This window comes from Mastomys coucha, unplaced genomic scaffold (assembly GCF_008632895.1).
Source record: "Mastomys coucha isolate ucsf_1 unplaced genomic scaffold, UCSF_Mcou_1 pScaffold9, whole genome shotgun sequence".
Lineage (NCBI taxonomy): Eukaryota > Metazoa > Chordata > Mammalia > Rodentia > Muridae > Mastomys > Mastomys coucha.
The window spans coordinates 32249319-32263748 of record NW_022196915.1 but is presented as its reverse complement, the minus strand read 5'-3'; the positions used below and the strand labels follow the sequence as shown (position 1 = coordinate 32263748).

General features: G+C 41.9%; 1 protein-coding gene across 7 annotated transcripts in view; it reads left to right on the top strand.

Annotated features, from left to right (window-relative positions):
• Ddhd1 (DDHD domain containing 1) overlaps positions 1–12294 on the top strand; it is a 65361-nt gene extending 53067 nt beyond the window's left edge. For 3 of the 7 annotated variants that reach the window (XM_031362913.1, XM_031362917.1, XM_031362918.1), the window contains 5 exons: positions 339–488; positions 2513–2765; positions 3615–3806; positions 6261–6344; positions 9792–12293. In XM_031362913.1, coding sequence (XP_031218773.1) covers positions 339–488; positions 2513–2765; positions 3615–3806; positions 6261–6344; positions 9792–9973 — 861 coding nt within the window. In that variant the 3' untranslated portion in view covers positions 9974–12293. Of the gene's footprint in view, positions 1–338; positions 489–2512; positions 2766–3614; positions 3807–6260; positions 6345–9791 lie in introns of all 7 variants that reach the window. The other 4 variants (XM_031362914.1, XM_031362919.1, XM_031362920.1 and 1 more) reach the window with 2 other exon arrangements.
• The last annotated feature ends 2136 nt before the right edge of the window (positions 12295–14430 follow it).

Sequence of the window (14430 nt, the reverse complement as noted above, 5' to 3'; positions counted from 1 at the left end):
CTGTACAAATCCTCACTGCACCTCTGTAAAGCCCTCAGAGTTGGAGGCTCCCCTCTTGGCGGGAACAGCAGTGATCTTGACCCATCACACACATGCTAGCTCAATGTGTTCCTCATTAGGATAGAAACACAGTAATGAAAACCCTCCTGGAGGTAAATTATTTTAAAATCACTAATGGATGTAGTCAGTGTAATGTAGACAAAACTTACTTAAAAACAAATATACTTAGAGGTGATGTTATTGCTTATATTTCATTATATAACATGTTATCCTCAGATTCCCTTGAAATTTTGTAACTCCATCATTTTGTAAATTTAGCATGGCTCTTTTCATTTTAGGTTGAAAATTTCTTCTGTATGGGATCTCCACTAGCAGTTTTTTTGGCATTACGTGGCATCCGACCAGGAAATACTGGAAGTCAAGACCACATTTTACCTAGAGAGATCTGTAACCGCTTACTAAATATTTTTCATCCTACGGACCCAGTGGTGAGTTTTGGCATTAGCATTGCTGCTCTGTGAGAACCCTTGCCAGGGACTGTTAATTAACAAGGGAATTCATTATCTGACTTGTTGGCAAAGGTTATATTTTTAATACTTGCATATTTGTTCATTCAGAGTTCATGAAATAAAATGTTAAGAGGGTCTTCTGTTGTGTTGGTAACATCTTATCAGGGACTGGAGAGATGGCTCAGCACTTGCTGTTTTTGCATAGGACCTGGGTTTGGTTCCCAGCATCCTTATCAGTTGACTCATCACCTTCTATAAATCCAACTTCAGTGGAGTCCCTCTTCTGGCCTTCCTAGGCACTACATGCACATGGTACACATATATATAAACCAACCTCTTTTTTAAAAAAATACATTATAAAAATAATATCCCTGGACAACTGTACAGGAGACAAACATCTACTTTACAAACTTTGAGCAGTTTTAATTTTGATGGCCTAGGAACAGGTAAGTTTTAAAAATCCTGCTTTTCAGGCTGGCAAGAGAACGTGGGTAAAGGTGCTTGCCACCACACCTATCAACTTGAGATTACTCTCCAGAACCCACATGGTGAAAGAAGAAAAGCAACTCCCAAAAGTTGACCTTTGTCATCAGCAGGTTATAGTATACGAACACAAAAATAAGTAAATATATTTAAAATGTCCTGCTTTAAGTAATGTTTTTCTAAAACAGGCTATAAAATTGAGGTTGGTTTGGCAGATCCACCATAAACCATAAACAAGAAAGGAGGTAAAGTCATGTATTTAGTTGAGTGAAAGTGTAAAATAACTCATTTTTTCAATTTTCTACTATATTTGTGTTTATAAACACTTCAAGATCTTACATCCAGGTGTAAATATCGAGAGCCAGGAGGAGGTTTATAGACAAGACACAGGCTAGAGTACAGCTCAGTGGTAAAGTGCTTGCTTGGCTTGCAGGAGGAGCCTGGTTCAATTCTCCACCACACATAAAGAAGTAGTTTCCTTATGTTGTTAGGGATAATGGTTAGTACAGCACACACACATAGTAAAACAATTTTAAATATCTGAAGTTAGCTTTTATTATAATTGTGTGATGTCCTTTGAAAGACCTTTAGCTAGAACCATCTAAACCTTGACTGACAGACTATTTGAGTTTTAGAAAGTCCCATGTGTCTAAGCTTACAACCGCCCCAAGTAAGAGAAAGCTCCAGCTGAAGAGATGAAAGTGAGCCTGGCCAGGATGATAGCGGCAAATGTGTTAGAGACTCAGATGCAGACTACAGTCATGGCTCTCCCTTCTGAGACTAGCGTGTCTGTATGTTTTACTTCACACATGAATTCTGTCTTCTTTGTACATCTCGAATTTAGCTTTTACATGTTTGGTGCTGGGATTTGAACCCAGAACTTCACGTGTCCTAAGCATGCATCTTGCCAAGCTGTTTGCTTTTTCCTAATGCTTTCTTAATGCCCTGTGCAGACCGGCACTAGCCAGGTTTTACAGACCTGCTCTCTCCTTCCTATAAGACAGCTTGGAGATTTTTGTGACGTAGCAAATGGCCAGTGAATTGGTGACAGCAGTGAGAGTCTGCACTGTGAATTCTCACGCCACACCACAGCTAATGAGTGACTGGCTGGACAGCAACCTTTCGTTGGCTTTCAAGCTAGGCTCTTATTGGGGTCACGTGTTTGAAATCAAGTATAATAGAAGCTGTCATCCACTTCAGCTTTGCGAGTCTGACTTTATAACAAGACTTATTCTTGTTAGATCATGTCAGAGTTTTCTCTGAAAACAAATTAATAGACATTGTTAGTCAAAGATAACTCTTTTTTATTGTTCTTTTGGTGTTTTTTTTTTTATAATCTCACTATTAGGGACATGTAATTAGACAACCTTATGTATTAACAGTGAAAAATGTTTTTCAAATAGCCATTTTTTAAATTCTTGCTCTAAGATTTTTATTCAACAGCTTTAGGGATAAACATTTTACTAAAATCCAGAAATTGTGAATTAATATCATATTTCTTTGCATTTTTAAAAATGTAGGCCTACAGATTAGAACCGTTAATTCTGAAACACTACAGCAACATTTCTCCGGTCCAGATCCACTGGTACAACACCTCAAACCCTCTACCTTATGAGCATATGAAGCCAAACTTTCTCAACCCAGCAAAAGAACCTACCTCAGTTTCAGAGAATGAGAGCATTGCAGCTGTCCCAAGCCCCGTGACTTCCCCGGTCTTATCTCGGCGCCACTATGGAGAGTCTATCACTAACATTGGCAAAGCAAGCATATTGGGTAATTTTCTCATTTCTTACCTATGAGTGTAAATACTTTATGTGTAAGTATTAAATTGGTTGGAAATGCGCTGTTAGAAAACTTCTACCTGTCCATCTCCTGTATTAGCTTCCCTGCTGACTGAAGCAGATGCTCTGACATCCTCTGATTAGATTGAAGAAAGGAAAGGGCAGTCTGCTGCTCCTTATAGTCTTGGCTCTGTGACTTGCTGAGGAAGCCTAAAAGATGATGTTGTTTTTATTGCACTTGTGCATTCTTGGAACATCAAGGACTCTGATGTCCTCTCACAGTGAAGTCCTTTAGTCCTTTTGCTTCCTAAGGCAATCGGGGTATTTCATCTCTTCTCCAGTAACTTCCTGTGCCAGCATAGAAATTGGGTATTTCAATTGAATAGCACTTGAAAGTGCCACAAGGTGGCGCTCTAAGTAGGCCTTAACTGTCAGATTTGCTTGCTATTTGACATCATGCACAAAGGTTACTAATGACGTTTTAGCATAAATTTAGTAAGACATGCACCTATTAATAGTAGGTTGATGCTCCATGTCAACAGCATGGGTCTTTTGTTAGAAGTTTTAACCTGCCATACACCTCTATAACAAGCAACGCTTGGCAAATGGCTGCTTTGGTTGTATATCCCTGTGTCTGTATTCCTAGAATGTATACTTCCCTTCTGTTAAACATCATTCTTATTTAGAAACCTACAGGAAATTGGGATAGTTTCAGGTCCTCACCCTGGGAAAAAATGAGTAGGGCTGAGTCCCGCTGCCAGAGGCTATAATTACGGGCGGTGCTCTCCAGTGTGCTGTGAGATGAGTCAGCAGAATGACTGCCCTATTTTGTGACATGCAGGGGCTGCTAGCATTGGAAAGGGGCTTGGAGGAATGTTGTTCTCAAGATTTGGACGTTCTTCAACATCACAGCCCTCTGAGCCATCTAAAGACTCACTGGAAGATGATAAGAAGCCTGCGGCTTCACCCTCTACCACCACCGTGGCAACGCAGACCCTGCCACACAGCAGCTCCGGCTTCCTCGACTCTGCATGTTAGTCCTTCAGTTCTCTCCTTGAGCTTCTGTGCCTTTATCTGTAGCTTCTGAGGGGCGGGGAGGGGTGGGGCGAGCCGGAGTGCTAGCGGACCCACTCAAGTCTGAAGCAGTTTAAAGGAAAGGTAATGTGAATTGTAAGAATATTTTCTAGGCAAGTGTAGTTTTAAGAGTGTACATTGGCAAGTTGCTAGATTATATATAACCAGGACACTCTGGCACAAGGGTCTAAATGATCAAGACAAGTTTCTGGGGTAGGCGCCCCTTGTACAAAGTACATTTTTATTAATACAGTCACCAAGGTTTAAATTTCACATCACTCTAGGTGTGTCCTCTGTCTGACACATTGCTCTGTCCTGCAGCTAACCACACACTCCTATGCAGCTTTATGAATCCTCCAAGGCTCAGGCATTCTATTGGGTCCCACTATATGTCTGTTGTCCCTGCCTCGGTCACCAGTGGATAGCAGGGAGTTCTGTGAGTAGGTACATGAAGCCCAATTAAGGTGGATCTTTTGGTTTCCAGTAGACTCTAAGACTTTTTAATCTGACATAACTGTAAAACACTTGTCCGCCGGTGAACTTTTACGTGTCTGGTAATAGCACTGACAGTTTGTGTCTCCCCATTGATGATAAGGAGAGACAAACTCTGAAGTAGCCACTCCCTTTCTGAAGCTACCAAGAGGCGATGGTCTTCTCCAGTCCTTTTAACAGACTCCATTGCAGTTACTGGGAGTACTGTGTTCTTACTGTGTCTGCCACCCTGAATTTTGAAACGACCAGCAACCAGAACAGGTCTGGGTGGCACCCAAGATGCTGCCCCATTCCTCCACATACAGTCCACTCCAGGGTGACTAGGCAGCAGGGCTGGGCGTTCTTATGTGGGCCAGCAGCATCTGTCAGTCCTTTCCAGTGCTAAAAATGTGTTTGCGAGGCATTAGGGCTATGTGTAAACAATTCTTTATAGATGTTGATATTTGTATAAAGCTCATTTTTCTTCCGAGTTCTTACACTGCTTTTTACTTCTTTTTAGTTAGAAACATGATTTTAAATGTATAAACTTTAGTGTCATGCAGAAATCAAAATAGTTAACTTCTGAAAAAAGTTATTTTGGAGGAATTTTTTAAGGTTACACTAAGAAGTTATAGTTCTTCATGGTCTTGTCAGTGCATGGCAGTGATGCTGGTGAACAGGAGTGTGCACACTGGGGCCACATGCTCCCAGGAACAGTGGAGACCTCAGAAAAAGGAGTGAACACATACAGAATCTGAGCAAAGAAAACCCCGTTCCTTTCTGTGTACTGCTACAAATGTAGAGAACCCTTCCTTCTTTCTTCCCTCCCTCCCTCCTCCCCTCCCTCCCTCCTTCCTTCTTTCTTTCCTCCCTCCCTCCTTCCTCCCCTCTCTTCCTCCCTCCCTCCTCCCTCCCTAAGCAGGGGGAGCTTAGCTGAACAGAAATCATCACACATGTCCCTTCAAACCCAGACCCTAATGTGTGCAATCCATGCTGCCTCTGGTCCTGCTGGGCTACACCCCAGCCATGCTGTGTCATGCTTGCATGTAAATGCTTTGCCAGTCCTCATGTTAGATTTTCACCTGTAGTCTGGACAGCATCTGAGATAACTATAAGTCTGTTTCATATAGTCAACTCTAAACAGGTAGTCTGTTAGGAGTCAGGACGAGCCGGTCTTCAGTCGCTCGGGCTGGATTCCTAATTCTGGACTTGCCTCAATAGAGTATCCTTCTGTGTAATCGACTTTTATTCCATAATTGCTGTCTTGCAATCCTGAAACTCTCTCTTCCTTAAATCTTTGTGGAATCTGGCTGTTGTGATTAGGCGCCTGGGCCTCCTCCCTCCTCTTCCCTCCTCACACTGATTGCCTCAGCTCTTCTGGATAGCCTTCATTCTGACACCACTGTCTTTGAGTCTCATAATCTGAGGGTAAGGAAGACACAGACTGAATCCATGATCAATCCTGTTTTCTCTTTGAAGAGTAAGTCCTGTCAGGTGCCCTTTATTTTCATCCACTTGATACATCTTATATAGCTATCCTTAATTTCTTCTGAAAAGACAAGGCTTATCTTAAAGCATTTTATAGTTTCATTTCTTGTGTTCCTGCCATTTTTTTTTTTTATTTTGGTTGGGTGGGGCAGAAGTTGTTTGTTTGTTTTTTGTTTGGTTTGGTTTTTGCCCTCTAGGTTACAACATGAATTAGCACTAAGTTTGAGGAGTAACGGAGCTATTAACAGATTCTGACATTACACTTGAGAATTGAACCGTGCTCATATTTTCCTTGAAGGAGCTCTTGACAGCCTAGAAGAGTGCTGCTCTAGGAGTGCTAGTCTTAATCAGCTTATTTGGAATGTGGCTCTTAGCAATTGGCCACTGCAACACTGAAGGCCATGTGTAACCATCAGCCTTGCCTTTACAGCGTCTTGTTTGTTTTTCTTCACAGATTTCAGACTTCAAGAATCGTTCTTTTATCTCCCACAACTTCTTTTTCCGGAAAATGTAATGCAGAGTAAAGATGATAGCCTCGGTATGGTATATTTCAGGAGCGGCACTCAGCACCCTGAAATGTTCTTCTTAGAGATCCGCTCAGTGAGGAACGGGATCAGCTCCTCTGAGAGCTGCTTCCGTGCTACTACTGCAGACTGTGTTCTCATCTTCAGTGGTAGAGTTCATGCCCACTTAAGATGCTAAAAAATACAGCGCTCTTACAAAAGAGGGACCTGAGAGAGGAGAGGGCATAGGCCTGTGTCCGTCTTCTGTATCATCCTCAGGCCTTGGGCTCACTGTTTTTCCATGTCTGTCTGTACTTAGCCTTCTAGTTCCCTGCCACAGAGAACTGCATCACCCGTCACACGTCAGTACCTGGGCTAGGTTCTGCCCTAGCTGAAGCTCATTCCACACAATACACTGTCCTTCACGGGGGTGGGGTGGGGTGGGATTCATTTTTAGATGTAGTGATACTGGTGCAAAGGTATTCCTAGTCTTGCTTTCCAGCATATCCTGAATCTATCACCAAGGACTAATCTTAACAATTTAAAATTGCTTTTCTTACTAACTTCTCATTTCTTCTATATTTTCTCTTTCGTGTTTTTCTTATTAATAATGAATTTTATCTTTGAGGTTAAAAAAGTGTGTTCAGGGTTTTCTTTGTTAAATAGCCGCCTTTAAATTTTTATGCATCTTTTTCAGTTATCAAAAAACATTACTTGATAGTTATCAAAAACATTACTTGATATAGTTCCTAAACAGTGGTTGAGGATAACAAGCTGGTTCCTTTTTGCTTCCAGAGCAAGAGTTTATAGTGACTGATCTCAGTGAATTCCCCTCAAGAAATTACCTTATAGAAGGATCTCTCCAACTGGTAGTCATAAAGACAAACATTTCCACTAAAATAACTCATATTAAACTAGAGAAATAGCTCAGTCAGTAAAATACTTATAACAGAGCCTGAGTTCAAATCTCAAAGGCCACGTTTTAAAAAGCTGGGCACTGCAGTGCACACCTGTAATGCCATTGGGGTGGGGAAGTGGGACTGAATCCCTAGGCCTCTCTGGCCAGGCTGGCCTAGCCTATGAGAGACACTGTCTAACAAAACAACCAAGGGACAGCCCTTAAGGACTGCCTCCCAGAACTGTGGTGTGGCCTAAACATGCACGTGCATCTATGTTAGGCACAGCTGCTCTCTCTCACTTTTCCTCTCCACCTGCTCAGGAGCAAAGGGCTTTTTGGTTTTTTTATTGTTGTTTTTGTTTTTTTAACAGATTTTACATTTAGGTATATGAAGCATAGAAAAGGGAAAAAAGTGGGTTTATTTTCTCCTTCCCCCATGATCCCAGAGGACTAGAGAAACAGGAGAATCCATCCCCCTCCGCAGTCCCAGCAAGTCTGGGCGGGATAATACCAGGACAGCTGGTGCACTTGCATCAGAGCCTGCTTTGACCATGAGCATGTTGTACAGCCCTACACAGCGGTGCTGCCATGTAAAACCTCTCCCTTAGAGATCTGTGAGCCATATGAAGAGAGGACAGGGGACATAAGCCCACCCAACTCACCATTGGCCTACCTTCCTTCAGAGCCAGCAAGATGTGAGGTGGCTGCACTGAGGGCCCAAAGGAAGGTGGGAGACTCAGCAAGTTGGCTGGGGAAAGCTGGCCACCTAACCCAAGCACGGGTGGAGCCAGTTAGATAACAGTCATTGTCCCCGGAGGTGACATGCATGACAAGAGCACGTAATAGAATAGGTGGCTCCATAATGGCAGCAGTTATTTAGGACAATCATAGCTTGTTAAGAACAAATTTCAGGACCTTAAAGTCAAAGTGAGCCAAATAATTCTTTTAACAGGAAGGTGTCTCTTTGACAGTAAAACAGTTTCAGCTGGAGACTTGTGGACTAGAGCAGTACATGCAGCATTGGAAAGTGAATCCTCACATCACATGCCTGCCTCTTCTCTCTCCTGTAACCCGCCTCATCTTGACTCTCCTTCAGTTTTCTCGTCTTCATAGTCTGGTCTTTGTGGGTGACTGTGTCTACAAATCTCACGTGAAGGCCCATGGCGTACAAAAATAAGGGGTTAGGGCATTCTACCTAAATGCACATGGATTTCAGCAATGTCTGACTTATTATGAGTTATTTTAATTAAGTGAAAACTTTAGAGTTAAAAGAATTTTGTGCCAGTGTTCTATCCAAGTGTTGTATAGCCTTGGCATTCTACCTCTTAATGTATGCCTTCCCTGAGCAGTACCAGAAAGGCAGAGCTCAGAGGTAACTACTCTTGTGTTTATATTTCAAACTCTCAGATGCTACTACCACAAAGTGAGCCCTGCATAAAATTAGCATTAAGAATGCATTTACTTAAAATTATTTTCTAGAGTAGTACTAGTATGTATAACTGCCACTTTTTACTTTAGACATCTTTAATTTAGACAGTGAACAAACAGATACTAATCAATGTCCAGTAGTGACATAAGATAGATCTTGTGGAATAGTATATGGCTCATGAACAGCTTAAAAGAGACCCTGAGTAGCATGATGCCATTTTTAAAAAATTATGTATTGTGTGTGTACAAGCAAGTAAATTCCATATGTATGAGCCAGAAGACAATCTTGGGGAGTTGGTTCTCTCATTCAACCTTTATATGGGTTCCAGGAATCAAACTTAGGTTGCTAGGCCTCTGCCATCCCACCTGGCCCTCATACCCATCATTTTCCAAGTGTGTTATCTCTGAGGATCTTTTACATTTACCCATTGAGATTTGATAAGAGCCTTGAGCTGTTCATTTCTCTCCAGTATTGCAAGGACTTTTTGTAGGTTTTGGAAAGGCTTAATTGGAGTCACAGGATTGTTTGAGGGCAGCAAACTATAAGTAAAGCCCTTCCCTCCACAGTTCTTCCCCTAGTTTAACTTTTCCAGCTACACAATGGATTCTTTTGAGTACTTCAGTGCCCCAGGCACATGCTAGCGCCCACTTAATAAATGCAGACTTGGGGGGGTGCCTTTAAGGGATTCAGCCTTATGAAGGGGAAGAATGCTGTTGGGCTGTGAAGTAATAATAATAATAATTAAAAACCTAAAATTTGGTTGTTGTGGAACATATCCTCAAGTATTCTGTAGGGCCTCCCTAACTGAAGAGACATTTACCCACTTCCTCGGGAATGCAGGAAATGCTTCAAGGAAGGCAGATAAGAGATAGTCATCTAAGACTTAAATTGAGCCCCCTTTTTTAAACTCCAAAAATATGCCAAGATAGCAGGCAATTTTATTTGATTTTCTTTCCTTATTATTCTCTGCTCACTTGAGCTAAGAGACAGACTGCAGAGGAGAAACCCTGGCTGCTTTGGCTTTACTACTGTCCCATAGGTTTAGAGTGAAGAATGTGGCAGCTTAAGTTATTTCTCTTGGCTAGATTCTTCACCCGACTGCCACCCGCCTGCATCAAGCACATGGTAACCATCACTTAACTCTTGTCTTTGCAGTGGAACTGGAACACAGGATCGACTTTGAACTCAGAGAAGGCCTTGTGGAGAGCCGCTATTGGTCAGCTGTCACATCTCACACTGCCTACTGGTCATCCTTGGATGTCGCTCTTTTTCTTTTAACATTCATGTACAAACACGAGCATGATAACGAGGCAAAGCCCAGCCTAGATTCACTCTGAACTCTTGAAGGATATGAATGCCCAAAACTTTTCAGTTAAAAAAATGTGTCAAGATACGGAGATTTCAAGGTTCCAGTTTTGTTAAGGGCAAGAAATATTTTAATTTAAAAGCACTTTATTTTATTTTTAAAAGAGAAACACATTTTCAGTTCTAAAGGAGTTACTTATGTTTCTGTCATTTTGATTATGAGTCTAGCAGAGGCCCTGCAGAGAATCACCAGAGTAGAAGTGTGGTGGGCTTCGGAGAACTGCATGAAGTCAGCTGTCACAATCCAGGTCTCCAGAGAAGCCTAATGTAGCATATTAACCAAAAGGCATTACAATCCTAACTTGCCCAAAGTCCAGTACACTCTGCACAGACTACAAGGTGGCAGGCATCATGGTTTCTTGATTCTGTGAAGGCTTCCTTGTCTGCAGTTCCTTTGAAAGAAGAGTATAACAAATTTTAAATGTTCTAAATTTTACTTGTTTTGAAAAACTAATGCTAAAAAGCACTATTTGAACTACTGTACTTATAATTTATAATCTCTACTTATTTCAGCATATGAGACATTTTTAATGTTTCTTTTAAGCCACACTTACTTTGTATCATGTTGAGGCCCCTTTCACAACACCATCTGTGTAAATGAGTAGAGGATCCTGTGGCATACTTTCAGGGTTTTTTTGTTGGTTTTTTTGTTTATTTTTTGTTTTTGCTTTTGCTTTTTTGTTTTGTTTTTGTTTTTTTCATTAAAAACATGGTTTCCCACAGCACTAGTTCAATTATTTTTTTAATTTTTTTTTTTTATGTCACATACACTTCAGAGAAAGTTAAATGTTTTCAGCACAGGTACTCCACATTTGTAGGTACTGCATTAGCTATATTAGAAAACTAAGACACAGCTTTGGGCTAGAGAATATGATGACTTGAAATACATAACCGTCTGTGTGCCAAAAGCTGACACATGTGAAGGAATATTGGGATGCCACTAACATTTACTATGTAAAGTGCTAACGAAAGCATGGTGACTCAGGCACAGGAAATGGACACTGAGGCACTGGGGGGGGTTCTGGGCTGTAGGTGTTTCCACCGTGCTTTTCATCCATGACGTGCATCCAGCAATCTGTGTATACACTTCCTGAGGTAAGTGAACACATTACCATGTCACATGTTCATATACTGAGGCACCAGTTTTTCAAGTGCCTTGCATTAGATTACACAACAAATGGAGAGAGTGTGGGCTTAAAGCCAGACCATATTCTTTCCTGTGCTATTGAATGATGTCACTCATGAGTGACCTTGAGAAGCCTGCAGATGTTAGTAGGTTAGAAGATGGCCATGGAGCCTGTGTTACCTAACAGACAGTCTGGATTCTTACACTCAGAAGAGGGGTTAACATCAAGAGAATGGCAGGCAGTCCTGCCGTAGCCAACACTCACATCTGGTGGCTCACCCTAGGTTCCACTCACGGTGCTGTCTTTCTTGTGTGTGAGGAACTTTGTAGCTTCTGGCAGTCACTGTTAGCTGGGAGCAGAGCTGGTCAGCCCACATGTCCCTTGCTCTTTCCTCTGTAGGGTGGCAGAGCCTGTGGCTTTTTTGTGGGTGTTATTCTGTGTCCTCAGTGTGGCCTGCTCCTCAGCTGTCATTGAATTTGTGCAATAGACAGCACTTCTTTCTAGTGTTTAAGAATTCCAAGACTGTGTGGCTTACCAAAAAACAAAAACAAAAACAAAAACCCTTTGCGCTAAATGTTGAATCTTAGCAGGGATAAAGCACCATCTTTGAGTTTAGAGGTTCCTGTCAACTCAGGTCAGCTTCATAGCCTATTAGCAGGTCTCGTTTAACTCTCAGGAAAATTAAGCCCGTGTCATATAGCTGTCATTAAAGGTAGTTGAGAATATGTTGTTGACTATCAACTGAAAAGAAAAGTTTGCCCAAACTTTTTGCCCAAAGCAAAGGAGTATGTCCGCTTACTTTTCCTCACACCGCAAAACAGTCGGATTTCAGTGCTTGAGTTTTCATCATCTCTTGGGAAGAGCAGCATTCAAACCACTCTGTCAGTGAGAAGCAGATGTTCTGCACCTCTGGACAGCTGCTTGCAGCTCAGGATCTCATCAATACCAGTGGCAGTTTTGGTCTTAGAGCTCTTGTCTCCCTGTCTCTGCATGTAATCATGGGATGTGCTTGTATACACTAAAGTAATATACAGAGTATGTGTAATTTTGATGATTTAGAAGCTAAGTCGGTTACCAAGTAACAGTTGGCAATTTTATTCCAGCAAGTACTAAAGACCCCCAAGAGTCCTGATTTTGATACTATTAAAATTCTCTTCTCTCCCTGTGTTCATGCTGAGTCTCTTGAGTACTGATCACACGAACTTTAACCCAATTAGGTTGGATAAAGAGACTTTTTGGAGTTAAATCTTATTATTCCTTTAAAATTGGCCTTTCTGAAGCTTTTTATTCCTAACTTTTTCAGCAGTAATTGCACTTTTTGGTACACTTTTCTCATAATCCAATATAACTGTATTATAGGACATAATTACAAAACAGTACTGGCTTTCTAAGTCTTGAGAATCTTATTCTTTATGCCAGAAAGTTAACTTTTGTGCTTACTTCAAAGATCTCAGACCCAGAAACTCTGATCTGTCTCTTTCTCTGCACGGTGTATGTCCTCCCTTACCTGGAAAACATTCAACACCATTAGCACCTGGGAAGCCGAGGTGGAAGGGTTGCTAAGAGCTTGAGTTTAGTTAGCCCTTGCCTTAAGGCTGGTTTAAGCAGGGATGGGGTAGAGTTGGAACTCAACTGGTAGAATATTTGCCTAACACTCATGAAGTGTATTGGCTTTAATCCCCATCAGCACATGAACCGGAACACACCTGTAATCCCAGCCCTTGGAATATAAGAGACAAGAAGAATCAGAGATTCAGTTGTCCTCTGCTACATAGTGAGTTTGAAACAAGCCTGTATGGTGATGTGCTACACAAATACCAATCGACAGCTAGGAAAGAAATCAGGGACCACTGAGGTGGCTCAGTGGTTAAAGACAGCCAAGCCCAATGGCCTGAGTTCAATCCCCAGGACCCCACATGGTAGAAGGAGAGCTCTGGCTCCTGTAGACCGCCCTCTGTCCCATACACACTGTCATGGTATGCACCTGCCCTCACACATACATAATACTCTTAAATTGAGTGCAGTGTCAGGAACTGCGACACTATCATTGCAGCAGTGACACCTGAACCCCCTTGAAGTGGAGTCAGATCAAACAGGTTTTATTGGCAGACCTGTCAAAGATAAGTAGTTAGCCCACCTCATCGGTTAACTGTTTCCTTGGATTCTAATGAATAAGGCGTTTTAAGATTTTGGGAAAGTGACTGAAAGTCTTTAAAATGTTTTTGAATCTTACACGAGTTATGGAAACAGGCCAAGATCTATGAGGTTAATGGCCAAGGCAGAGCTGAAAAGATACTGTACCAATAATGTCTAGGGAAAAAACTACCAAACCGAGTGTGAAACGCCGTGGTCTGCTTATTCTCCTTTTGCAATTCTACCACGCTGCCGCCCAGGCCCCAGGCTTCTGACAAGATCTGAAAGCTCAGGCTGAATCTGAACCATGAAGCTCAAGCTGCTCCTTAGCCCTGTGGCACTGGCACCTGCTAAACGAACACAGTCCTGAGGGAAGCTTAGTCCTGCAGTAATGGTGACCTGAGGTTTGTGCTGTCTTGGTCTTAAGTGAAAGTTTTCATAGAATCCTCAAATTTCAGTTTGTGTAGTTTTTTTTTTTTTTTTAGATTTATAAGTATTTCTACCTGCATGTCCAAAATCACATGTATGCCTGGTGCCAACAGAGATCAGAAGAGGGGCCTATTTTCCCTGGAACTGTAGTTACAGGTGGTTGTGAGCCACCATGTAAGAGCACCCAGTGCTCTTAACTGCTTTGCCATCTCTCCAGCCCCGAAACTGTATAAATTTTAGAGTCCTCTGGTCCAACCCTGTTTTAGTTTCACATAACAATAAAGGTCATGAAAATAGAGGCTGAAGGCTTAACAGGAGACTGAATTCACAGTGACTGGGGAAACAGTGGGGTCTCCAAGGAAAGACTGATCAAGTTTTAAAGCCAGAGTAGTAGTTTTCCCAAGCATGGTCTGCAAATATTAATGTCATGCCAGAAAATAAGTAAGACGTAGGAAATTTAGAAGTTCCTTCAAGCCAAGCATGATAGTACACACCTTTCACCCCAGCACTAGGGAGACAGACAGAATTTTGTGAGTTCAAAGCCAATCTGGTCTACATAGAGAATTCCTGGCCAAGTCTGCACACTGAGATCTTGTCTTGGAAAAAAAAAAAAAAAAACCCTTTGCAGGGGTATGTAGAGAATCTGCTGCTGTATTCAGTACGTTTGTGCTGTTAGGAGGGGTGCAAGCTCTGCTAAAAAGGCAAGTTTCTACTAGGAGATCCTGAGCACAGCTCTTTCC